Below are 25,044 nucleotides of genomic sequence, written 5' to 3'. Positions count from 1 at the left end.
GAAGAACTGCCAAATGCTCGTGCTCGATGGGCAGGTGCTACTTGAAAGTAAGAGATGCCTGAGGGCCGCAGGAATAGAGAAGAGGGAGTAGGAAGGCTCCCAGAGAAGGTGGGAATTGACAGATTAGCCATTAGATAGATGAGAAAGGGCATTCCAGACGGGAGGTAGAAAAGCGCGGGCGAGTCAGGTGAGTGGTTGGATGTGGGTGGGTGTTCTCCGGGTTCTTTCTTTCCCAATGAAGTTCGTGTTTATGTATGTTTCACGGTAACTGGCGATTAGCTCGGAATTCCAAACGACTAGGACTAGAACGAGGCCAGCCAGGAGAGGGCAGAGTGCTAAGAAGTTTTGCAGCCACTCCACACGCTTGCCTCCTCGCTTTTTCTGCCCAGTGAATTCAGATGGAACGTTCCTTCCAGAAAAGTGAGAGGGAACAGGGTGGGGACAGTTGAGGCGATGGCAATTCTCTGGTCCAGCCTGAGGACAGCCCCAGAGGGGAAGGTTTGCCTGGGTGGGAGCGAGGCAGGGAGGACCCCGGGGCACGGGTAGCAGGAGGACACGAGCCGCTGTGGTAAATGCCTCCCGGCTCCCCGGGGCCTCCACCTTTCCCCATCCCCCCCAGCTGGGTAGAGGGCCTCTAATGGGCTGCGCAGAACAGAACAGAGCCTCGCCTCCTGACCACCGTGCCTCAAATGTTACTGAGGCTGCGAGAAAAAGAAAAGCCAGAGGGGAAGAAAGCAAGCAGAGCTTAGGACATACAATCCAGAAATGGCATGAGCTGGGGGCAGCCTCACTCAGTCTTGGCTAGGGAAGGCAGTGGCTTCAGGTCGTGTAGTGTGGGAAACCACACGCCGTGGTGGGGGGGTGGGGAAGCAAGGAGGTGTGCTCCACCTACCAGTCCCACGGGACAGATCCCTGGGATTCAGATACAAACAGGCAGTCTTCTTTTTTTTTTTTTTTTCTTTAAAGACCTTATCTATTTGACAGAGAGAGAGAGAGAGACAGCTAGAGAGGGAACACAAGCAGGGGGAGCGGGAGAGGGAGAAGCAGGCTCCCGGCCGAGCAGAGAGCCCGATGCGGGGCTCGATCCCAGGACCCTGGGATCATGACCTGAGCCGAAGGCAGACGCCCAACGACTGAGCCACCCAGGCGCCCCCAGGCAATCTTCTGCTAAATGTTTCTCTGTAGCAATGGAAACATTCAGCCATTGCTCTATTTCTCCCTATAGGGGAGGCCAGGTGTGGCCTGATGTTTCAATCTTCTGGTTCTAGTCTAAAGCCTTGCCTATTCAGTGGCGCTGTGCCTTTAAACCCTTTGTTCTAAATGTTTCAGATCCACATGTGTTAATGATGGAAACTCTGGGTCAGAGCCTGAGTTATGGGTTTGACTCTTGGGTAAAATAGACTAATGTTTCCCAAAGAGCGTTCCATGGAACACCAACCCCCTACAGGTTTCTGAAGAGGGCAAAATTCTTTATATCGGGGAGGGAACATTACCCACAATATCCTTCTTGTGGAGAATTCACATGTATGTTAGCATATTAAAGGCTCTGAGAAGCCCTGCAATGAAGAAATGTGTCTAAATTGTATCTGTTTAACCCAATGTTTCTCTTAATCCCAGCATCCTTTCTTTGTTCACAAAACCTATCAGCATCCTCTGGGCAATGTCCATGTAGTAGGCTGACCTGAGAAAAGCAATTTTCTGAAGCCATTAAGCTTTGGGTTTGGAAACAATAGGCAGTGCATGGCTCCAGGTAAATGAAGAATGTAATTTGAGCCTCTTCCTCCAAGGAGACAAAGTGGAGAGAGGGGGGCCTCATAGAGTCAGACAGGGAAGATGACCCAGAATTCTTGGGAGGTGGGTTGCTGTGGGCAGGACCTGCAGGATGAGGCTTGGCCATGACTATTTCCAGAGTCCCTTGACCTGAGAGAACCATACGGCAGGGACAGGTGCTGGCTTTGGCTAGCTTAACTGTGTGGCAGGCCCAGAGGTCTTTAGAGCATTGCTTTTTCTTCAGTTGAAATAAATTCGCTTATTTGGTATCAAAGGACCAAAATAAAATTTGCTTACCCCCCCCCCGCAAAAAATGCTTTTTTAAAAATTAGGTGTTCAATCTCACTGAAACTCCTTCCACAAATGTCATTGAGCGTCTACTCTGTAATTCTCTGTGCACTGTGGGTGACAAAAGACGAACAAAACGATTTGAACTTGTGGTTTAATATAAATTACATTAATCGGGAGGATCTCACACTAACTAGCTGTTTCGTACTGGTCTCTTTTCTTTCATGTGTCACATAAATCTGATCAAAATGAGGACTTAAATATTTTTGTTCATCCATATTTATTTGTGTAATTCTCTCTCCTAGAAATATTCACTCAGATTTCTGTAGCTTGTTCATCTTGATCAGCTACGGCACTTGTTTTAGAACAAAGATAGTTTTAGACAAGAAATTACAATAGGAAGTACTTGATGGGTGTGTTTAGGTATATCTCCATGCTTGTGTTTATATGTTTATTGAAGAAGAAAAGGAGGCATGATTGGAGGAGGTATATGGATTTCTAATTTCCTATAAAATGTTCTGAGTAAATGCTTTTTGTCGAAAGAAAGAAGGATCGGGTAGCTGCTGAAGCTGTTAGCTTCATGCACAGTTGAAGTAGAATCAGAAGCTGGAACAAAGGTCCAACCACTGGCTATGTTAGGGAGACGGGAGAGAGATACCTGAGTGAGATAGATGGCAGGGCTCACCTGGCTTCTTTCTTTCTATCACCTGGGGCTGCCAAGCCCCTGACTTGACCACCCTCATATGAAATAGTCTTCTTCATCCCAAGCAATTCCTTGAAGGAAGAACAGCCATGACTTTGATTCATGGCCTTCCTTTGGAAGTCTATACTGGTGGGCTGGATGCTAACACTATGTTCTCAAAATCTATTGGCTTAGAATAATGTGCTGGCATTGAGGAGGGAAGTGCAGAGGGGGAAAAAACAAAACAGTAAATACAGTACATTTGAACACTGGACTTTGTTAAAATAGAAATACTTCTCTCCTGGCCTCCCACATGTATTCAATATAAATGCATGAAAGGAAATGTAATTTTGAGTGCGGCTTGAGGTTAGATTGAACACCATGAAACTACATTCAAGTAGATAAAATCAGATTGGGCATTGGAAGGCAGTGAGAGGCTATCCCGTGAACCTCCCCATGGAATTTACCTCCCCCACTGGGCAGAGAAGAGCTAATGCATTTTCCAAAGGTTTGCAGCTCAAGCTGGTTTTTAGTTACCTTTCAAAAGTTAATTGAGCCCTCTGCACCTCAACTTCCTCCTCTGTAAAATGGGGATAATTGCATCTGTATCAGAAGCTTGTTTTGTTGGGAGGTGTTGGGTATCTAATGTAGAGAATCTAGGACATGCTGGGCACATAGCATACGCTCAGCTAAGTGCTTTCTGTCCTGATTTGGTGGAAAAAAGAAACAGCCCTTTTTTGCCTTCAAATCCTGGTTTTGGGGGGGGGGACCAACCCTTTGGGGAATTCAGATTTTTCTCAGAGTTTCTCCAACACAAAGAGACCAATGGGTCTGGCACATCTTACAGGTGCCGATGGCGTGAGCGCTAAGAAAGGTGGGGCGCTCTTTCATAAAGCCTAAGTATTGATTCACTCTCTCTCACTGGTTGGCTCACTCCCTACAGTTCAGGAGGGGATGACTCCCTGGAGACCGTGACCACCTTACCGAGTAAGTAACCGCCAGGGGCTTGAGTCTGTTCACTGGTTCCACCTGACCCCCCGCTTCCTGAGAATACCCCTCAGCTAAGAAAGGAGGAAGTCATCTTTGCGTACTGCCATCGCATGGGAGGAGAGGCCCATGGACAGGTAGCTGAAGGGGGTGTCATAAACACTCTATTTGGGGCCCTGAGGCTTGGGTTCAAGCCCTGGCTCTTCTCTGTGCTTGCCAAGTAACCTAGAGCAAGTCACCAAACATTCTGAGCCTCAGGTTTTTTCAACTGGCCCAGAGGGTGCAGAGACAATCCAATGAGATCATGAACATTCCCTGCACTGTGAAGAAAGGAAGGGAGGAAGGGAGGAAAGTAGGGAGGGAGGGAGGGAGGGAGGGAGGAAAGGAAAGAAGGAAGGGAGGGAGGGAGGGAGGGTACGAGGGAAGGAAGGAAAGAAAGAGGGAACGAGGGAAGGAAAGGAGGGGAGCTGAGAGGCTCTTACTGCCTTGGCCCACCATGTCATGGGTCATTTCCTCTCAGAGCGCCCCAACTCCTGCCAGGCACACCCTCCCCCTCCCTGCCTGACTGCATGAAGGTGGCGACAAAACCCACTCTGGGGAGCCTAGAACAGAGAAGATACCCCTCCCTCTTAAACCCTCTGTGTCCCATTCACGCCCTCCTCTTCCAGATATCCTTCGGAAGTTTAACAGAAATCTCACGGGCTATGCGGTGGGCAAGGGCGAGGCCAACGACACAAATGCCTTCCTCAATCAGGCTGTTCCTGGAGCAAAGGCTGAGTACGGCGTCTGGGGAGGGGGTCCGTGGGCCAGAGGGTGGGAGGCATGCAGTGCCCTTTAAGATTGTAATCCTGACCTCTGTGTGCGAAGGGGACACTTCTCCATTTGCGGTAATGACCTGAGAGGTCTTCAGCCACTCTCTTCCCTGGCTGCCCCTGTGACTAAGTCTGCAGCAGGGAGGCCCGAGAGGCTGGAGCTGGGACAGGAACCATGGCCTCAGAGGCTGAACTCCTGACCTTGCTTCTTGGGCCGCATGTTCTAATCATGCAACAACACACTAAACTTATCCAAGTTTTAATACTCACCGCGGCATAATGGTGCCAGAGAGATTCACTCTCTCCAAAGCCTCACAAGTGGCAGTTCCCCCAAAAGATCAGGGAGTGCAAAGAAATGAATGGACAAGCCGGAATCTCCAGCCGTGGAGGCTCCTGGGACAACACGTCATGGCCTGTCCCTAGCCCCGCTCTGGAGCCAGTAGGAAATGCCGTTGAGAAGCCAGAGGCAGCTGAAGCAGGACTGCTCGGCCCCCCAGGGTGGTCTCAGGAGGCCCCTCACCCTGCTCCTAGTGGCCCCAGCAGCCCGGCTTTCCTTGCTCCTGGCCCGGCCATCTGGCCCTCCAACACACTGTCACCTTCCAACTCAGGCCCATGCCCTTCTAGCTGATGGGCATGGCCTTCCAACCTGCTCATCCAGCCTGGGAAGACCCTTCTTGGCAGCAGAAACATCTGGGGACAGATGGACCCACCAGCAGGTCCCAGGAAATCACCGTGCTGTGGATCCATCTCACCCAGACCTGTAACAGGGGCCTGAACTACTGGGGAGCCCGGGATGCTTGAGATCTAGTCTTTCCATGAATTATAAACCCAAGCATGTAACAGTATATATTTATTCCCCACCTCTTTCTAAAAGAAGCGTCTGGCTAAGTTTACTGAAAAAATAACGCAAGTAACATGTATGTAAGTGAGAAAAATCACAGCCACTGGTCAGGTGCGGGGGGGATGGGGAAGAAGCAAGTGGGTCAAGTTGAGCATTTTTGCAGTTCTTATGCTTGTACATCAAACTCTCAGCTTCCTGGCAGCCCGGGGGGGGGGAAGGGGAAGCATGCTAAAACCTTCATAGATCTATTTTCATGATCTATACCAGTCCTTCAAAGGAGACAAATGGTTTCCTAGCATGGAATCCTAAAAGACACATTGCATGTGGAGTTCTAGAAAGGAGACCACGAGTAACAAAAACAATTGACAGTACCCTCGACTGCAGCTTTAGGACAGACAGTTGGCTTTTCAAAGGGTTATTTGTTGTAATAACTCTCCAGAACAGGCAAGTAGCTCCTTGTCTGTGAGCCTCAGGATCTCTGGCAATTCGGGCAATGGGGATAATGCCATGGAAACCTCCAGTTCAGGCCCTTTAGGAGGAAAAATCCAGGCACTATTCTCCCATAGGACCGATTTCCTCTCCTTCTCAGGAAACTTATGAGCCAAGTCCAGACTCTGGTACAAAGGATGAAAGATGACCACGTGAGTCAGATTTACAGTTATTTTTAAACACTAATTTTCTAACCCACTGAAGTCCCCAAATGGAATGGTCTGCCATGAAAACAGCCACAGTCACTACAGAGGAGTTCAAGCCGTGGTAGGACGGCCCGAGTCCGAGGCCCTGGAGATTATGTCCATGGCCGTGGGGGGTGGGCTGTCCCTGATCACAGTGATCTTGAACATCCCTCCTGATGCTAAGGTTCTGTGGTCCATAAACTTCTAAAATTCTTTCAGCTCTGAGATTCTGATTCTATTATTTTGAGTGGGCAAGGAAGTCTTAAAGGGTTGAATGGATTTCCTAGGGCTGTGGCATTGTTTATTGGTTGGAAATCATCAAGCATTTTCCTCCTCCTGTGTAGAGAGTGAATTTCCACGAGGACTGGAAGATTATCACGGTGCTGATTGGAGGCAGTGACTTATGTGATTACTGCACAGATTCGGTACGGGGCGGGGGGTCAGACAGCCAGGCCTACTCATTGCTCCTGACATTGACCGGGAGGCCTTGGAGGTCCCCTTTGAGACTAGTCCCTAGAACCAACCCTAGGATTGTCCACCTACGCCTGCGTGTGTGTGCCTCCACTTACCCCATGACCCTCAGCTTTCTGGCCCCACCCACCTCCATGTCCCAGGGGGTGTGAGGTAGCAGGTGGCAGATATGGGGCTTCTAGTCCCCTCTTACAATTCCTGAGAATTCAGTAAGTGGAGAAACTGGAAACCCCGGCTATGGGAACGAGGACCCACACGTTCAGCTCCTAAACGAAAGCCCTGGCTGAAGGTTCCAGTCTTCTGGCTGGCCCATCTTTGATAATAGCGAGTAATCAACTGCTCAGATTCTGACATGATGAGCTGGTCCCAGCCAGAAGCCAGAGGGAGAAGAAGTCCTGGGGCTGGAGCCAGAGGGGGGCCTTCAGCTGCTCCAGTGCCCCTCTCCCGAAGTAGCTCCTCCTCTTCCTCCTGTGTCTTCCCAGAATCTGTATTCTGCAACCAACTTTTTTGACCATCTCCGCAACGCCTTGGACATCCTACATAGAGAGGTGGGTGGAGGCTCCGACAAGCTGGACCCAGCTCAAGCATGTGGCGGGGGGGAGTGTGGGTGGGGGAAAGAAGGTGAGATACCCCCTCCCCTGAAGGAGACAGCCAAGGGCATGGGCGCCTTCCCTTTCCAGAGTTTGGGGCCTACCTCCATTTGGAATCAGCACAGAAGGGTCTCAGGCTTGAAGAGAAGGCAGCTGGTGTGCTCCTTGTCCCCCCCCCGCCCCCACCCCCACCCCTCAGCACCTGAGACCTTCCCTGGCAGCAGCAGCAGCAGGGTGGCTCCCAGGCTGGGCCCTGCCCACTGAGCCATAGGCTGTATCTAGAGCAACCCCTCTCTGGTCCTGCTCCCAAGAGCTTGTTCTCTTTCCACCCCCTGACACAGACAAGCTGTTCCAGCTGCCCAGGGGGAGTCCTCCAACTACCACGTGCTTCTCGGGGTGGCCCAGTCCCCAGGCCTGCTCAGCAGAGCTGGTCCATGTTGGGCTGGAGGGAAATGGCAAATAGGGCACCTAGCTCAGCAGATTGGAAGCTCACTAACTGACGGCTGAGTGGAGCCGAACTGTCAGCATTTAGACTCAGGTGCGCCATGTTGTCCTGTGCCAGGAAGTGCCACTCATGTCGCAGCCCACAGCGGGCGGCAGAGCCTGCAGGGCCCGACGCAGTGATCCTGTGCCGACGCCTTCCCAAAACTCCACTCAGGAACACGTGAGCCTGGGCTCTGTGGAGAGTCACTTCTCAGGGCCCTAAGGCAGCTTGAGGAAGAAGCCCCCAGAGCCCCTCTCTCACCTGCAGCCTTGCCCTTAGGTGCCCAGAGCCCTGGTCAACCTCGTGGACTTCCTGAGCCCCAGCGTCCTGCGGCAGGTGTTTCTGGGCAACCCGGACAGGTGCCCTGTGCAGCAGGCCAGGTAGGCAGGGGCTGCCTGCCCCCCGCCAGAGAAGCGCTCACCTCCTGGTCTCACTTTCACAGTGGTGACTACTCGGGGTCTCTGTGACTTGGTGTGTCCACGTGTCCAAGTCTGCAAAGGGGGTCTTATGTCAGGACCGCCCCAATCTTCCCCAACCTCAGGATGCCAGGAGGAAGCTCTGTGACATGGGAGCCACAGCGGAGAGGGTCAGGGCTGGGACAAATGCTGGTGTTTGAGACACAGCATGGCCCAGCCAGTGAAAAGAGGGAACGTGGGGTTGTATACGTACGTGGTCAGATTGAAACAGAAAGTAGAGAAACGATCCACATCATTCAATGACATTTATGGGGAAGGAACACATTGGGGGACTTCAGAATGGGAGTGTTTTATTAAGTGGGGTGAGAGGTATATAGGTACATGTTTTATTAATCTTCCTACCTCATATGTACATTTATTTCTTTAACAAAGTTTTACAGAACCTACTGTGTGCCTGGCACTATTCTCAGTGCTTTAGAGATAATATCTGTTTTAACATGAAGTGTATTTCATGAGCGTGAAATAATTCATGATGAAATTCATCCAGATTCATTATGAATGCATAATTCATGATGAAGGGGAACACTAGTGTGAACTAAGGAGGCATCTGAGGGCGTGAGCATCAGAGACCCCCAAATACAAGCTCCGATACCACAGGATGCACTTTTATTTCGTTCTTACCCAATTAAACATTGGATTTTCATTGCCTAAGTTCATTTGTTCCTCATTATTTGCCAGAGGCCCAGTGCCTGCAGTCCAGTATTTGTATTCTATCAGTATGAGAGGGTGCTCACTCACACACCCTTGGGATTTTGTCCAGTCCGTGTCAGGCCTGAAATCTGCCCCTGAGAATGTGCATCAGAGCCTCAGGGCACGTGTGCTCCTAAGCCAGGGCTCAAGCGAGCCACCCCACGCAGCAGAACCAGCTCTGACCAGAGCCTCCGCTCTGGGTCCTCCTGCCTCCCCCTCTTTGTGCAGCGTGTTATGTAACTGCGTTCTGACCCCTCGGGAGAGCTCCCAAGAGCTGGCCAGGTTGGAGGCCATCACCCAAGCCTACCAGGTGAGACCAAGAAGGGAACCACCAGTTGGGCTGCTCTCCCCCTCCTCAGTCAACACACTGGCACTCAGGGAAGGGAAGAGCTAGTCCGGGTTGGAGGGACATCACCTTCTGGGCCCTTCCTCTGCCCCACCTGGCTGAAGTGCCTCAGGCACCCCAGTTAGAGTCATCCCAGAGGAATCCAGGTGGCAAAGCCCTCGAGGTCCACCTGCCCTCAGTGGCTTCACCCCATGCTTGGCCTAAAGAGGTCAGTAGCTCTGGGTGCTCCATGGATAGGCCTTTTCCTTCCCTGCACCCCGGGGGCCCCTTCCTCCCCTCCTCAACAGGCAGGCCACGAATAGGGAGGCTGCAGGTCCTGAGCCCCCAGGGGCCCTCTGGAGACTCTTCCCGGGTTCTTATCCCTTGTGGGACTTCCTGCCTCGCCCTTCAGAGCTTGCAGTTCACTTAATAGCAAAACCAAAAGGTGAACCAACCTGTTTACAATTCTCTGGAAAGAGATTTGCAATCACATGTGTTTGTGTTCTCAAGGGAAGGGTTGAGTCACCCTCTTGGGTAGGGAGATGGGGGCAGGGATGCCAGCTGCCAAGCCCTGGCCTCCCCCCGCGCCGCACCCCCCCCTCCCCGGGCTGCCCAGGGCCTGTGCTGAGAGCAGCCTGCGTGTGTCCACAGAGCAGCATGCGGGAACTGGTGGGGTCAGGCCGCTATGACACCCGGGAGGACTTCTCTGTGGTACTTCAGCCCTTCTTCCACAAGGTCCGGCTCCCCCTCCTGGCGGTACGTTCCCTGCCCTCCCCTGGTGGGGCTCCTGGGTGGGAGGAAGAAGAAATTCAAGGCAGAGATGCCAAGGGCTTTCATGAGCCTGTGAAGACAATGAGAAAGACCCAGGCGGCTCTCCAGAGGCTGGTCTGTGGCCTGAGCTGTGTTCCTGGCGGCAGCCTGATGTGGGATGTGCTCATGACCACGGATAGCTGGCCCCACTTTCTCGAACACCTACCCCGTGCCAAGCCCCGTGTTTGCCGTTGGTAAAATCTTCACAACGACCTTTGCTATGGGTTTCTTCATCCCCAGGTAACAGAGGTTCAGAGGTGTGAAGTATTCTTCCTAAAATCATATAGGGAATAAGGGATAGAGAGGCATGAGTTGAACATATCCACCTTCAGATGATTCACTTTCTGCCACCCACATACCACTGAAGTGCTAAAGGAGGGTGCTGGGTATGGGGTCCCTGCACCCCCTGGTCCTGCTCTCCCCCTGACACATTGAGCAGAAGAGCTTTTTGAGCTCACTAGGATGGGGACTCAGTTCTCTCCACCTGGGCCTCCATGCTAAGGGCCTTGCCTAGATGGAGGGAAGCTGGAAGAAGCCTTGGGCACCCCTGCTCACCTCCAGAGAGATGAGGGTGGCAGCTACCCCAGTGTCAGCTTTGCCCAGGCTGCCCCAAGCTCTGGCCCATTCTCCCCACCAAGACCACTCGAACCAGCTGCCAAGGGCTGGGAAGTAGCTTTTCCTGGCTGGCTGGCCAAGAGCTCCTCAGGGACTAGGATCTCATTCCCTGGACCATGGCATGGGCTAGGGCATTGCACAACTGTGCTAAAAATAAATATGATGCTTTTTAAACACATTAAATAAGGGGAATTATGGGGCCAGAAAGGAGGGTGGAGGTTGGGGTCACCCAAGGCTATTAATCTGTGGGATTGCTCTTCTCTCACTTTTGAGGTGAGCCGGCCTTATAGAAGGCCAGTGGCTTAGAGCTTCTCCAGAGGGAGTGGGGGCACTGAGTGGTGAATCCCAGGGGTTGGCCTACCTTCTGTACCAATAGGATCTTGAAGAAATCCATTTCTCTTTTAGGATGGGCGCCTGGATATGTCCTTCTTCGCTCCAGACTGTCTCCACCCAAGTCAGAAATTCCACTCCCAGCTCTCCAGAGCCCTTTGGGTCAATATGGTAAAATAAGTGGGGTATCTCTGGGTCTCTGGGGCTCTAGTCTGGCAAAGCACCAACCCCTACAGAATGAGGCTCGTTCTTGGCCTCCCTTTGCAAGTACGGTGTAAAGGAGCAGTGACTAGAACATCTGTAGAAGTCTGTAGAACTGCAAATATGGAGTCCTGAGGATCCCAGCATCAACGTCCCCCTCTCCTTTGTGCTTTGACTTGGGAGGAGGGGCTCTCCGAGGAACGCGAGGCAGACCCTCAGGCTTATTCAACATTCGCCACATGCCAGCCGCTGGGCAAGGCCGTGTGAGCCTCTCGCCAGCCCTGCCAGCCAAGTCCCAGGAGTTTGTGAGGAAGCGGAGAGGCTTGCCCAGCGCCCTGCAGCGGACCTAGGAAGCCCACCCCCCTGACATCAGGCTGTGAGCCGCCTCGGCTGCAAGGTGCTGCCAGGGACTGCTCACATCAGCGGCTCTGTCTTGTCTTCCCCCGTAGCTTGAACCACTAGGAAGGAAAACGGAGACCCTGGACCTGGCAGCAAATATAGCCCTCTCCTGCCCCACTCAGGTAATAGGGGAGGACCTGCACTGCCCCTCCCCAGAGACCTCGCCCTCCCCTGGTCCTGCACCGAAGCCCCTCGAGTGGGTGTGGGTGCAGGAGAGCTTCGGAGGATGGGAGGAAGTCGATGGGAACTGACAGGGGAGGAGACTTCTTTAGAAGCAGGTGGGAAGGGAAGCCTGGGCCCAAGCAGAGGAAGAGAATCAGGGCGAGAGCAGCGCCCTGGCGGCGCAGCGGGGTGGGGGTGTCAAGAAGCCAGAGGTGTGGCAAGAAGGCTCCTTTGGGCAGTAGCGCTTGGGGCCGATGGGCAAGTCTGCCTGCAGGTCAGAAGCCTTAGTGAGAAGCCAGCTAGCTCTGAAGTTGTGGTTAGTGGTCTTAGAGCCTGGAGTGCGAGTTCCCAGCAGGGATAGGGCCAAAGAGGAGAGCAGCAAAGGGTGGGGAGCTAGCTGTGTGGAGGAGGGGCAAGGACGCAGCTCAGGGCTCCTTTTAAGGAGGAAAATGTAAGTGGTTGTTCAACTTGATTTCAGGCCTAGGGTGGGGGCAGGTTCTCATTCCCACTGCTTTCAGCTCCCTTTCCTAGGCCCCGTCTTAATGGTTTTTTAACCAAATAAGGTCGAAGCCAGAGGGCCCTCAGTGGCAGTAAAAGCAGAAGGACCTGACCCAGGCTGGGAGGCTGGGTTTCCCCCCTGGGTCAGGCTGCCTCACCCTCTCCCGCCCTCCTGGCTGAGCAGGAAATGGACCGGCAGCTCCCCCCTGTGTCTGCCAGCGCTCCAGAGAGAGTGGGCACCCCTGCCCATACCCATGCTCTCTGCTGCCTCCCCGAGCCCAGCCTCAGGCCCCATCAGGAGAGCCAGGGCCGTGGGAGGAAGGGATGGGGAGGTGAAGGCCGCCGTAGCAAAGGGCTCAGTGGCTGGGTCTAGTGCTCGGAGCGAAGGAATAGTCAAATGAGGTAACACGGATGCCTCCAGCCCAGTGGTCAGATGCTGGCTGGACGCCGGGACAAGGTCCTACGGGGGCCTACTGTGCCAGGTGCGGAATGTTTAATTACTAGATCCTGAGCATGTCCAGGAGTTTCTCGGGGAAGGGCCAGGCAGCCTGGGTAGTGGGGGCATTTGGGGACTCAGAGCAGTGGCCCGAAACCATACAGGAGGTAAGCATTTGCGTGTTTAACAACCTATGTGGCCATACTGAAAACCAGCCATGGGAAATCCTCTCCAATCGGTCAGTTCTCCTGCCACTCAATAGTAAAAGTAATAACAACCCATTCCAGGGAGCCGTCCTGTGCTCTCCCTCCCACAAACACGTAGTAAGTACCGGATGGAGCCTAGGCACGGGGTCAGGGAGGGCCCTGTCACCGTGGGCCTCAAGCTGACCTGCGCCACTCTCTGTCCCAGGCCAGGCAGGGAGCCCCGAAAGGGTGCCACTCCAACTAGCATCTCAAGCCGCAGTGGGCTCTGCCCCTCCTTCTGGACAGAGCCTGACTGAGCCATTGGTAAGCAGAGGAGAGCAAAGCCAGCCTCTTGGAGCTGTAGAAGCCCAGCCTGGGGGAAGCCGTTGCCAGGCAACCCCATTCCAAAAGGATCCATCTGTCGGCCAGCCCAGCTCCACCACCCCAGGCAAAGCGGCACTCCGCGTTCCTCCCGTCCCATCTGCTCCCGCCCGTGTGCCTTAGAGCTCTATAAAAGTCCACCAGCCTCTCCGGGTGAGCTGACAGGGGCCAGGCACCACATATTTTAGTCCTTGCTGTGGCTAAACATAGAGGCAACCGCCAGGACCCAGCAGGGAGGAGGGGGCCGGAATGGATGGGAGCATCGAGGAGCTTTCTCAGCCTCCTCCCTGCTCCTCCCCCTGCCTGAGGCAACTGCAGGTGTGTTCTGCCAGGCCAGGCCGGCCCCTTAGCAGCACCCCCTGGATTTCTGCTAGACTTTCCAGGGGGGCGGATGATCTCCCGGCCAGCTTTGATTAGCCGCCCTGTGGACTGTGAGCGTTCGTTGTCCCCTCTCCGCTCTCACTGTCTTCTCTAACCCAGGGCAGCCGGCTGTGGTTCGTCCTCGGGCTTTGAAGAAAGGAGCTGAAGGACCCACACACTTCTCTCTCCACTCTTACTCCTCTGGCCCGCTCTGAACACTTGTCGTGCTGCCTCCGTGAAACCCATTTCCGCCTGCATTCCTCGACATAGTGCCTCCCTGATGGTGCTATTCCTCTAGTCCCTGTCCCTTCTTGTCTCAAAAATGGGGACAGTCTCCCACTGTCATGCGCCACCTCTATTCTCTTTTCTCTCTCTCCACATCCCCTCGCTCTGAGGGTTGTCCATTTCCACGGTTTCCTGGTAAATGTCTGTGCACAGGATGACCTCCATCCTCATCTCTCCTTCCTCAGACTCCAGCTCTGTTCTTCTAACCTTTAAGAGAGGCTTCCCCCTGGGATGCCCTGGGTGGTGTAAGATTGCCCAGAAGGCAGCTTAAATGTATTATCAGGGTATCGATAAGACCAGGAAACCAGAGAGAGACACCGGGAGGGGGACTGAAATAATTTTAAGTGCTATTTCACCCAATCTTTCTTTCATCTTAAGAAAAAGCAGAGGTCTGTTGGGCTCCCTTATACTTACTTTACTGTTTAGCAATATTTTAATTTTAATTCAAAATACTTTACTGTATTTTGAATTACACATGGGGGACACTCTTACCTTTTGAATGCTGTGGACTTCTAAATCTCCTATCCTGCCTCACCCCACCGTCACCCCAAACTCAACACACATGCATGCAAAAAATAATTTTTGAGCAAGAAACGTCAAAACGGGAACGAAGTGTTTGTCTCCCCCACCTCTCTGATCCTTAGGACTTCCCTATTTCTGTCTGTATCATTGTGGTTTGCACAGTTCTGCGGGTGTGAGACGTGAGGTGCCCTATCTGATAGGACTCTCCCTCGTGCGCCCCCCCGGCCCCCCGTTCCTTTCCTACGGCCAGCACCCCCGTTCACATCCTCGTCACGTTGTGTGCTAATGGTCATGTGGCCCTTCCCATCGGAACAACAGAGAATTCCGTAACCTAAGGACCTCCGCAGGGAGGGCCTCGGAGTCCTGTCGATGCGCCGGGTCCTGTGGGAGTGGAGTTACGCCACCACACCCCTCCCGAGGCACCAGCACGGCCTCTACTTAAGCCTCCATAGTCTCAAGGCGGTGCTTTTCACCCTGCCAGGTGGCTGCCCATGGACAGGCTGTGAAATGAGCCTCGTAGGTCGTGAGCCAGCACACGGGGACCGGGATGGGATTGGGTAGACATGTCAGAGGGCATGCCATGTCCTTCTGTTATGTCCTCCTTCCTGTCACCACCACCCCCTTTCCCTGAGCCTTCCCGTCCCTTTCCTCAGCCGTCTAAGGCAGACAAGCCTTGCAAGCCCTGCCTCGCGCCGTACGCATGTCCCCCTGGAATGGACGCCCGCTTGGGGTTGGCGCCTGGCTTGACTGTTCACTCCCGCTATGGTCTGAGCAACACAGAACACCGCCACTCCTTCACCACAGACCCGCACACCTATAACGCGGCCAAGAGGAACCTGACCTTCCCTGCAGGCCGCTGACTCACACGGCTGACTCACATCAGGTGGCTGTCCTGGCACTGCCCCCCTCCCCCGCCCGGACAAGCCACACCATCTTTGCAGAACACTCCCTGTGCTGGCTTTCATTCGGCTTCACTTTCTAGCTACTGGTGTTCCGGATCTAGCCCAAGAGAGCAGTCAGGCTAACTGGGATCTCTTTTGCACGTGATCTGCTCCACTCGGGGCCCCTAAACTGCTCTGACTCACCTATGCATTATGGTGTCAATGGTCAATGAAGCGAGCCCCAGGCCCCCCAGGCTACCTATCTGCCCCTGGCCTGGACTTGTTCCCACTCTGGCTTAGCTCCCCCACCGAATTCCACTGTCTGCCTGACCTCTGACCCCTTTGACTCCCTCTCCCCTCTCTGGCCCCTGCCCCAAACTTCAGGTCATGTGACCAAATAGACCCTCCAGCTTGACTTTTAGCACTCCCAGAAGGGCAAGGTGAGTCTTTGCCCTCTGGTTCTTCCGGTGCTGGCCGCTGGGACTAGCCCCCAGCCCCTATTCCCAGTCAGGGCTCCCTTGACAAGGGGGGAACGATAAGTAGCAATGCTCCATGCACAGCGTCTCCTATGTGAGGTCTGTACATCCCCCCCACCCCGCCCGATCTTGTAGCCATTCCTCAGCAATCGCTGCACTTACTGGGCACACTGGTCCCTGAGTCTTCACTGCCTCCTAGCGTCTCATGCTCTCTGCCTGACTGGCCCGTAAGCCTCTTTGTAGCCTCCCCTCATCCTAGCACCTGGAGCGGGGCCCTGAACACAGGGGGTGCTTACACCCATGGGCCAGTTATTTCTAGAATGCTCCCACATTGCCCTCCTCAGATGGTGAATGCTCAGGGGCTGCTGAGTAACGTCAGCTGGGCCAAGCCCGGTTCGCCAGGGCAACATGCCATGGTAAGTCCTCCTTGGCCTTGCACGCTTCCTGCCCTCGGCCCTGAGTACTCCTCAGGCCCATGCTTCAGCTAGGAATGCGGAGACTAGGAAGGAAGAAGAGACTTGAGGTGTCCCAGGGAGCCAGGGTCTGTGCGGGGGGGGGCTGGGAGTGCCACGGCCACTGCCGAGCCCCCCTCTTCCTCTTCCTCTCTGCTGGCCAACAAGCTCCTTCATTGGCCTGACCCTGGTATGAGGATCAGAGCCGGAAAGGCCTGACCTGATAGGCACTCACTACTTGCTCTCTACCTGGACCGGGTCCCTCCCTCATCCCGAACCTCCGTTGCTCCTGATCCGTAAGATGGGGAGTTTCTGGGTTGCAAACTCCGATGCCATGCAGGCAGGAATACGATTGGGTTAATGGGACCATGTATGGGACAAGAGGAAGCGGTAGGGCCAGAACTGAAGACCCTGTACCTCTTCTTAAAGCATTCAGACTTCTCTCCACCCCCCCTTCTTTTTGACACCATTCATGCCCAAATAAAGCAGAACAAAACAAAATGTCTCCTGGCTAGGTTTAGCCCACAGGTAGTCAGTTTGCAACCCCTGGAACTGATCCCCAATGACCCCTCCTCCAACATTCTGGTTCTTCTTTCTTATTCCCACTTTCTTTAGACGTTTAGACCATGGCCCTTCCATTCCACTGAGCACATCTTGTGAAAGCCCAGGTCCGCTTGTTGATTCCCGATCTCAGTCTTACTAACTCATTCTTGCTTCATATCATTTTCACATTTTCTCATTACCTTGCTTTCCCCCTGTTTCTCCTTTGCCTGTCTCCTCCTCCCTGCTTCAGTTAACCCTCACCTATAACTGAACAGACTTGGATCTTGACTGGGCTTGTGAGCAAAGAGATTGTGAAGGAGGTGGGTAGGCAAGGAAGAGGATGTTTCGGGATAAAAATACGGCCCAAGTATGTGAAGCCAACCTAAAGGGAGTAAGTAAGACACACAGTTCAAAAGAGACAACCAATCAATAGAAAATATATAATCAATACTCTCTAGAAAAGAAAAAAATGCTATCATGTAAATCTCTAGCCAGAGAGGTTACAAAGGGAAGAAAAGGATTATTTTGAGGACTGGGTGGATGTTCCTTGGCTAGGGTGAAGAGCAAACACTCGAACCCTGAGTAGAGCATGCACGGAACCCCTCTGAGGCCTTTCCTTGTGCACCCCTTGCCAGAGCTGTTATGTGAAACCCTCGAGAGAATGCATTAAATTACGTGTATAGGGTTCTTACTATTTACATGCAGAAGAGTCGTGTGAAATCAATCTGGAGGACGGTCTTAGTAGTCCTCTTTCCTAAGTAATCTTTGATGCTCTCCGATAACCTCTCCCTGTGGTTTCTGTTCTCTTGTAGAATGAGCCCTTCCTGAGGACGCCCCGGAACAGTAACTATACCTACCCCACCAAGCCGGACATTGAGGTAACTCCTGATGCACGTCTGCCCCTCTCAGGGACAAAGCATTTCTACCTGCCGGTGACTCAGGGTGTGGCACACGTTTCAGAGTATGAGCTTAAGCAGAAGTGTACCTTTCTTACATACTAGAAATTGGAATGTAAAAAAAAAAAAGGTCCTGAACCATGAACTCCCAGGATTGTCCTAACATGTTCTCATGTGCTTACTGACATCAGCAATCACCAAGAGGAAGTGCCAGTGGATGGGTTTTCTTCAACCTCTGCACAGACCTCATTCCTGATTAGGCAGCTCAGCGTTTCAGGAAGGGGTCGGGGGAGGCCGTGGGTTTGATGTGCCATAGACTTCCCGTAAGGTGGAAGCTGATGGGAAGAACCTTCGTTCCACGGACTGGGCCCAATAGGAAGCTGACACACACCCAGGGCTTGTCTGGTTCCAGTCAAGCATTCTAGCTCTGAGGAACCCCAAAGGATTCAAAGCCCGTGGCTTTAGGGACTGCTACTCCAAAGATGGCCTAAGGGATCCTGGACCACACCAGGCCTTACAGTGGAGGCCTGGCCCAGATAAGATCTGTCAGGCCCCAGGACAGGGGCCCCACCACCCGTTTCACCCGAGCACCTATGGTACTTGCAGTCTTGTGCTAGGGGCCGGAGGGAATTCAATCTTGTCCTTGGGGAGTTAGAGGTCGTTCCACACTGAGCATCTACTATGTGCCTGGCAGTGTTCTGGGGAGATAGAGGAGGAGACCAGACAGATGGGTCCTACCCCTCAAGGAGCCTACAGTCTACTGGAAGGGGCATCCGATAAATAGCTCAACATGATCATGTCAGCTGTGGGGACAGCTGTGAGGAAGGTGATGCAAGGGAACGCAATGGGCCAAGGGAGGTCTGGCAGGTTCCCATGAACTGTGCAGGCCAGGCCTCTCTGAAGAGGGGAGACATGAGCTGGGACATGCACTACGAGAAGATGCTGGCTATCTGGGGTCCCAGGCAGGACCACGAGTGCAAAGGCTTGGAAGTGGGGATGAGTTGGGGTATGAGAGGAAGAGAAAGAAGGTGAGAGTGGCTTGTGGGCATGTGAATAAAGTGGCGAGTGGGGTGATGAGATCAGAGGGGTCGTCAGGGCCCAGGTCACACCGAATCCCAATCCCTGAGGAAGAAGGTGGGGCTTCAGGTGGAGAGACATGGGAAGCCATTGGAGGTTCTAGGAGAGGGGGACACCGTCTGGTTTACCTTATTAAAAGATCTCCCTAACCCGTGCGGCAAATGGATTGAGAGCAGCGGGAACGATTGAGGAAAGACCTTTTATAAGCCAGTTGAAGTACTGAGACTAACATATGAAATTATTGAAGGACTGTTCGATGCTAAGCTCTGGGGAATGAGCCATGACTGCTCCATGGCTGGGGGAATACCACCGTCCCGCTTCTCTGGATTCTCTCAGGCTCGCATTAGCCCACTGGAGGCTTATCCCAGGCAAACCATGGACCAAAATCCACTATGACTAAAATGTCAGCCTCATCTTGTCAATCAGGCATTTCCTTATTTACCACTTATTTATTTATCGGGGTCCTAAGTGGAGTGGGCACTGTGCTGAGTGCTGGGTATCCAAGGTGAGCAGAGCGGGTCTCTGCCTACCCTCTTAGATCTTACAGTCTCATTGACCCTTACTTCTGCTGCTAAACGTTAACACCCAGGCAGAGAAGGTGGTGTCGTTTAACACCTTGCCATTTAAAGTAGCCCGCAACAGGCAGCATCAACCTTACCTGGGAACTTGTTAAAAATGCAGAGTCCCAGAGTACCTGGGTGGCTCAGTCCCTTAAGAATCTGCCTTCGGCTCAGGTTATGATCCCAGGGTCCTGGGCGAGCCTGCTTCTCCCTCTAACCCTTCCCCTGCTCGTGATCTCTCTCTCTCTCTCTCTCTCTCAAATAAAGAAATACAGTCTTAAAAAAAATGCAGATTCCTGAGCACCATCCCGAGCCTATGGAATCAAAGCCTGCATTTAACCCCCAGGGGATCTGACTGCACCAGGATAGGGCACAGTGTGGGCTTCTCCCCTTGTGACAGAGGAACACCCTCAAAGTCCAACCTGTATCTTAATCTGCAGGGGACGTCATGTCTCTGGCTCACCAGATATCTGAGATACTTCTCAAGTGCTCACAGCTATAAAACGTTCTCTTTTTAACTGCTTTTTCCCCAGATATTTGTCATCTGCACACAAGCATGTCCTTGATTTCAAAAGAATTTCCACATCAGTATGATGAATTGAGCAATCTCCTGGAGTAAACGAAATTATATCAGATTAAGCAAATAATATTTAAAAGATGTTTCATTTTTGCTCCCTTGGGAGAGGAGACTTTTTAACAAGGCTTGTCTTTACCATCTTCTGACTAAACAGAAGAGATGAGCTTCCAAACCCTCTGGCATTCACACTCCCCAGAGAATCGGTCACCCAATTATTGCCTGCTTGCCAAGCCTTACGATGCATTCAGCACTGGGCTTGCCCCTCAGACCCTCCTGGGGACGTGCAGGTGTTTGGAACTCTGGGAAAGAGACTCTATTTCTCCTCCAACTTACTGATACCGGTCATTTCTGTGCCCTCTGCTTCCCACCCCACCCTTCCCTCCAGCACCTGGGAAATGTAAACTGTATTCCAGAGACAAGGGAATTTGACCAAGGGCATCCAGGTTACAGAGGCATTAATTTATACACACACAAGGAAGTGGTTGGCTCTTAAGTTAAATATGCAAAACCATAGACGCACGTCCAGAAAAGATATGCAGAAACCAGGAATTTTACAATTGTAAACATTTCATGGTATTTTCCTAGAAACATCCTAGTTATTGCTGCAGCCCCAGCATTATAATCAGTGTCCATTAGCTTAATGTTAAACAGCCACACCAAAACCTATGTGTGGTCTTCCATGAGACATCCAAATCTACGTTCCTCTGGGAAATCACTTTTCTTCCCCCTTTGCTGTGACTGCCAGATCCATGTGAAAGTGTGGGTAAGTTGAGAGGGAAAAGCTGTATGTGTAGCATATGCGGGCCCACGCATTCTGTATTTTGTGCATAGGGGCAGGCAGACGCCCAGTTTCTCCTCTCTCGTTTCCCTCTCGGACCATCTACCATGAGCCATTCCTGCCCACACATGATCCCCTACAGGGGCATAGTTCTAGCCTCCACCAAAATTCCTTAGCTACTTCTCCTTGGACTAAAACTAACCTTCCTGCACAGTGAGTGCTGGGCATTGTATCTTTCCTCCTGTTGATGTAGAACTGGGGCAGTGACTTCCTGTGTACAGAGTGGAATCCTTCCAACGGGGTCCCCACCTCAGGTGAGTGCAAACATCATCGTTACTCCCTTCAGCTAAGGACTTGGCTAAGTGTCGGGTTGGTGGGACACCCGACAAACATACCTTGGAGCCCCGAGCAGACCTTGCCAGTTCCTGGGCAATGCAGTCTGGCTCATGGGCGGCCCCCGAGAAGTTAGCCTGCACCCACCGGGCTCTGCACAGCTCACCCCTCCCATCTCTGTTTAGTGCCAGTGACAGTCCTTCAGGCCTCCCCGCCCGGCAGGGAAGGTACCGTCGGGGATGGGGCCCTCTCTGCCTATGATCATGACTCCCACAGCCAGCACTTGCCTGGATTGCCCCAGCATGCATGTGGCTCCTCTTAGGATGGACAGTAGCCATCAAGCCCATTGTGCCTTGGTTGCTCCAAATGGATGAAAGAGGCAAATTTGCTAAATCTTAGGTTGGAAATAAGTGTACCGGGGGTCTGTGGGACTGGAGCAGAATCTGACTCCTAGTCAAGCTTATACTTCAAAAGGAAGACTCCCCTGACCATCTGTCTTTTTGCCTGTCTCTCCTAGTCCATGAGCTCCGGCCAGGAGACATCAAAGTGGTGGCGGCCATGGGTGACTCGCTGACCGTGAGTACTGAGCTGGGATGGGCCTGGGCACCCCAGGAGCCAGCCAGGTCCTGTGCCGAAAGTGCCCTTCCTCCACACTGGCTCGGCGTTCAGCATTTAGCTGACAAGATTGAGAACCTACCTGTGGCAGGCACTGAAAGCCAGGCAGCTGCGAGACCTCACTGGGCAATCTGGAATGCTCGGCCCCCTGCCCTTCAACAGTCCTGCTCAAACACCACCTCATCCATGAGGCTGCCCCTCCATCTCCCCTTCCCCACTGTTCCAAGCGTTTCATCTGCCTGTTGTATACCTGTCTTCATCAGGGAACTCATCTCCAACTACCCAAACTTATAGAGTTGGGGGGTGGGGGATTACCCACACACTGCCCAGCACCCCGTCACCCCATTGCAAGATGTGTCTTTTGGGGGCAGAGGGAGCCCAATTCCTATGTATAGTGTAATTTCTCTACATGAATTGTATTAGCCAACTGTTTAGCTATTGCTCTACACAAGACACTCTGCTAACAATTCTGAGGTGTCGTCATAACCCTTAAGAAACTTGTCAAGCTGGGAAAATAAGCAACTTACACAGAAGGAGATGCATAATCCTGTAGGTGACACACAGGCTTTTAAAATCAGGTACTCATTTCTGGAAAAGCAACTCCCCCGCATGTGTGTGAATGTGGTTAATTTTGATATAAACATGGAGAAAGCTCTGGAAGGATGTACCCCAGGGTCTTAACCATTAATTAGTTCTGGTGATGTGTATATGTGGATAAGGGACAAAGAAGGGATATAGAACCTGTGGCAGGAGGCAAGATTAATAAGGGAGGGTAGATTAATTTTTAAAAGAATCTTTGTATCATTTCACTAGTTATGGTGAATATGTATTCCTTTTGTAAGTTTCAAAGAGAACTTTCTCATTTTAGTGTTTTTTTTTTGTTTTTTTTTTTTTTAAGATAAGGCATTTAGAGAAAGCTACATACAGGAGGTGGAAACTGAGAAGGGTCTTAGACAAGGAATTAGAGATTTAAGGGCTGGAAAGAAGGGAGTTTGGCATTCCCAGAAGGGATGGAATGGGTGGGTGGTAACTGGGCAGGCTGGTCCAAGGCCCTCATGCTTCAGATTGATTTGCTTACACCTGAGGGTTTGTGTGGACCAGAAAGCAGGGGGTGAACAAGGGAAGTGGAAACCAGATTATGGTGACCTCAGAACATTGGGGGCCCTTCCCAGCACCGTCGGCCTGCCCCTGGGCCCAGCACAGTTCTCGAGCCTTCTCTTTGCCTCTCACAGACAGCACTGGGAGCCCAACCAAGCAACTCCAGCAACCTACCCACGTCCTGGAGGGGACTCTCTTGGAGGTGAGGATGTTCTCCACTCATTTTCTGTTGATGACGCTCCCCTGTCACCTCTCCAGAGATGAACCTGGGTCTCCAGGCTCTGGCTCTGAGATGCAAGGAGGCTCCCTGATGCTCGTGTCAGTCCCCAGGGTGGTGGGAATCACGTGCCAAGGGCAGGTGCTCTGGTTCTGACTCGGAAATATGAGGAGTGGTGGAGCGGCAGGTCAGGGTGATCTTAACAAGCGTGCTTTCTCTTCCCCAGCATCGGAGGGGATGGCATCTTGGACACCCACACCACACTGCCCAGTAAGTAGCCACACCGAGAAGCACCATCACTGTGGCTGTAACAACCCCTGGCTGAGGCCAGGGCCTCTCCCAGAGTAAGGGCAGGGAAGGTTATCCGCAAGGAGGGGAGTCAGCCAGCCCTGAAAAGCCCCAGCATCGTCCTGTCCCACACCGGGGCCCCAAGGATGGGCCCCCATCCGCTCTTACCTGTGCTGTCTGCTTCACCCTCTTAAAAGACATTCTGAAGAAGTTCAACCCTCACATCCTCGGGTTCTCCACCGGTACCCAGGAGGAGACAGCAGGGCTGAATGTAGCCGTGGAAGGAGCCAGAGCGTGGTGAGTGGCCGTGGGTCCGGGAGGGAGTGGAGGGCAAGGCCGAGAGATCGGGCTGGGGAATGGGAGGAGGAGGGCAGGGTGCTGTCTGGGAGCCTGGCCCCAGATGGGCAACGAAAGCGGCCGCGCACGGAGCCCTTCTGCACGCCCGGCCCCTCCCGTGGATGGTCTCCCATGATCCTCACACCCTTCGAGGGGGTACCTGCACGAGGACACTGAGACTTAGGAAGTTTCCTGAATGGCCCAAGGTTGTCAGAGGAGTCAGGGTCAGGCCAGGCCCGCTGGGCTGTCACCACCTCTCATGGCAGCAGGAGCCCTTGAGGGTGGCCTGGCCCCGGCCTGCTGACTCCGGCCAACCTCCCTGCGCGGGGAGGCGCGGAGCAAACGTGCAGAGTGCTGGGAGCCTACCGCCGGGCCCCACGCATGCCCCCCCACCTCACCTCGGAACCTGGAGTCCTTGACTCCGAGAAAGCTCTATTTTGACACTAGGGAGTTAGATGCGAAGGCCCCCAAAACAGCATGGTGCCTGTTTGTTTTCACTCCGATTTCTGTTGTTGACAACAACCCAGATAATTAAAGCTGGAAAGCCTGACAGAGCTCATTGATTTTCTGCACGGAGTGTGCTGGGTATTTGCTTTGTAGAAGGATTGCTGCGCTCAGATCACCAGGGAAACGACTCGGGCTTGACTCATTCTGTTTACACGGAGCGTTCCTTTCCAACGTGGTAAGGAGGGCCCCACGCTCGGTTTGCGCCTCTGAGCCGCAGGAAGCCGTGGCAGTTCCTCAACGTCAGAAGCAGGAAGCACTTATTTTTCTGCAAAAGAGCTGGGCTTCATGGGCCCGTAAAATCAACACCGCATCGCTGCTGTTGCTGTCAAGCTCACCACCACCGTCATCATTTTATTATTGTTTGCCCAGGCTCCATTAACCAGCAGCTGATTCCTCAGGCGGCTGACGTTCAAGCCCCTTTCTTGCTTTACTTCTCTTCCTGCCTTCTCCTTTGACTGCTGCTGGGCGCCTGCACCAGGAGGCCCTGGCAGGGGAAGTAGCCGAGACAGGCAGCTCCTCGTCAGCATCTCTGATGTCCCGTGATGCGGGAAAGGAGAGTAAGCCTTTGACTTAAGTAAGCAAGGTTGGAAAGTTGCTCTGTGACTCTCCTTTATCTGCAGGGTCATTTTGTATGGTGTCGGCTAAGGAGGAGCACATCTCAAGAGAAAACTAAACACCACAGCAGGGCAACTAGGATAATGAGACCTGAGGTCAGACTGTCTGTGTCCAGATCCCAGCTCCCAGACTTGCTAGCCGTGTGACCTTGGGCAACTCACTTATCGTCTCTATCTTAGTTGCCTCATCTATAAATTGGGATAATAATAGTACCTACGTCTCAGCACTGTCATAAGAATAAATGAGATTAATAACTCAGTGGAAAACACTGAGTATAATATATAATATGTATGACCCCCCCAAAAAGTTTGCCATTATTAGGATTAATTAGTTTCAAAGTTTTATTCAACCTCTAACTTCCCCTTCCATCAATCAGTAAGCAAGAAGTCAAGGGAAGCCCGCGAAGGACTGAGCCCCAAGGTAGTTACTAAAAGATACAAAACAATCAATAGGTGAATTCCTTGCCTATTCAACTAGCTTGCTGTCTAGTTTAAGGAGGCTAAACAAACAGGAAATAACTT

The 25,044-nt window shown here is 52.6% G+C and overlaps 1 protein-coding gene and 1 long non-coding RNA gene across 4 annotated transcripts in view; one reads left to right on the top strand and one right to left on the bottom strand.

Annotated features, from left to right (window-relative positions):
* The window catches only part of PLB1 (phospholipase B1), a 99,500-nt gene that overhangs the window by 57,820 nt on the left and 16,636 nt on the right, over window positions 1–25,044 (top strand). The window contains exons 34-49 of the mRNA XM_081796987.1: window positions 3,684–3,727; window positions 4,396–4,504; window positions 5,970–6,021; window positions 6,399–6,479; window positions 7,008–7,073; window positions 7,879–7,979; window positions 8,994–9,075; window positions 9,742–9,846; window positions 10,921–11,016; window positions 11,496–11,567; window positions 17,439–17,504; window positions 20,768–20,828; window positions 21,365–21,423; window positions 22,695–22,762; window positions 23,004–23,047; window positions 23,263–23,362. Coding sequence (XP_081653113.1) covers window positions 3,684–3,727; window positions 4,396–4,504; window positions 5,970–6,021; window positions 6,399–6,479; window positions 7,008–7,073; window positions 7,879–7,979; window positions 8,994–9,075; window positions 9,742–9,846; window positions 10,921–11,016; window positions 11,496–11,567; window positions 17,439–17,504; window positions 20,768–20,828; window positions 21,365–21,423; window positions 22,695–22,762; window positions 23,004–23,047; window positions 23,263–23,362 — 1,206 coding nt within the window. The remainder of the gene's footprint in view (window positions 1–3,683; window positions 3,728–4,395; window positions 4,505–5,969; window positions 6,022–6,398; window positions 6,480–7,007; window positions 7,074–7,878; window positions 7,980–8,993; window positions 9,076–9,741; window positions 9,847–10,920; window positions 11,017–11,495; window positions 11,568–17,438; window positions 17,505–20,767; window positions 20,829–21,364; window positions 21,424–22,694; window positions 22,763–23,003; window positions 23,048–23,262; window positions 23,363–25,044) is intronic.
* Window positions 9,694–23,330, bottom strand: LOC145715964 (uncharacterized). 3 transcript variants are annotated; one of them, XR_014138289.1, is made up of 5 exons: window positions 23,234–23,330; window positions 22,735–22,929; window positions 10,877–11,001; window positions 10,067–10,173; window positions 9,694–9,931 (listed from the first exon to the last, which is right to left on the bottom strand). It is a non-coding gene; the product is annotated as an uncharacterized LOC145715964 (long non-coding RNA). The 3 variants fall into 3 exon arrangements; XR_014138290.1 differs by having other exon boundaries at window positions 9,694–9,877; XR_014138288.1 differs by having other exon boundaries at window positions 9,694–10,173.

Source organism: Leptonychotes weddellii, chromosome 10 (genome assembly GCF_054177405.1).
Source record: "Leptonychotes weddellii isolate Sample4059 chromosome 10, ASM5417740v2, whole genome shotgun sequence".
In the NCBI taxonomy this organism is placed as follows: Eukaryota; Metazoa; Chordata; class Mammalia; order Carnivora; family Phocidae; genus Leptonychotes; species Leptonychotes weddellii.
Note: the sequence above shows the minus strand (reverse complement) of the source record. Positions and strands in the feature narration are given on the sequence as shown.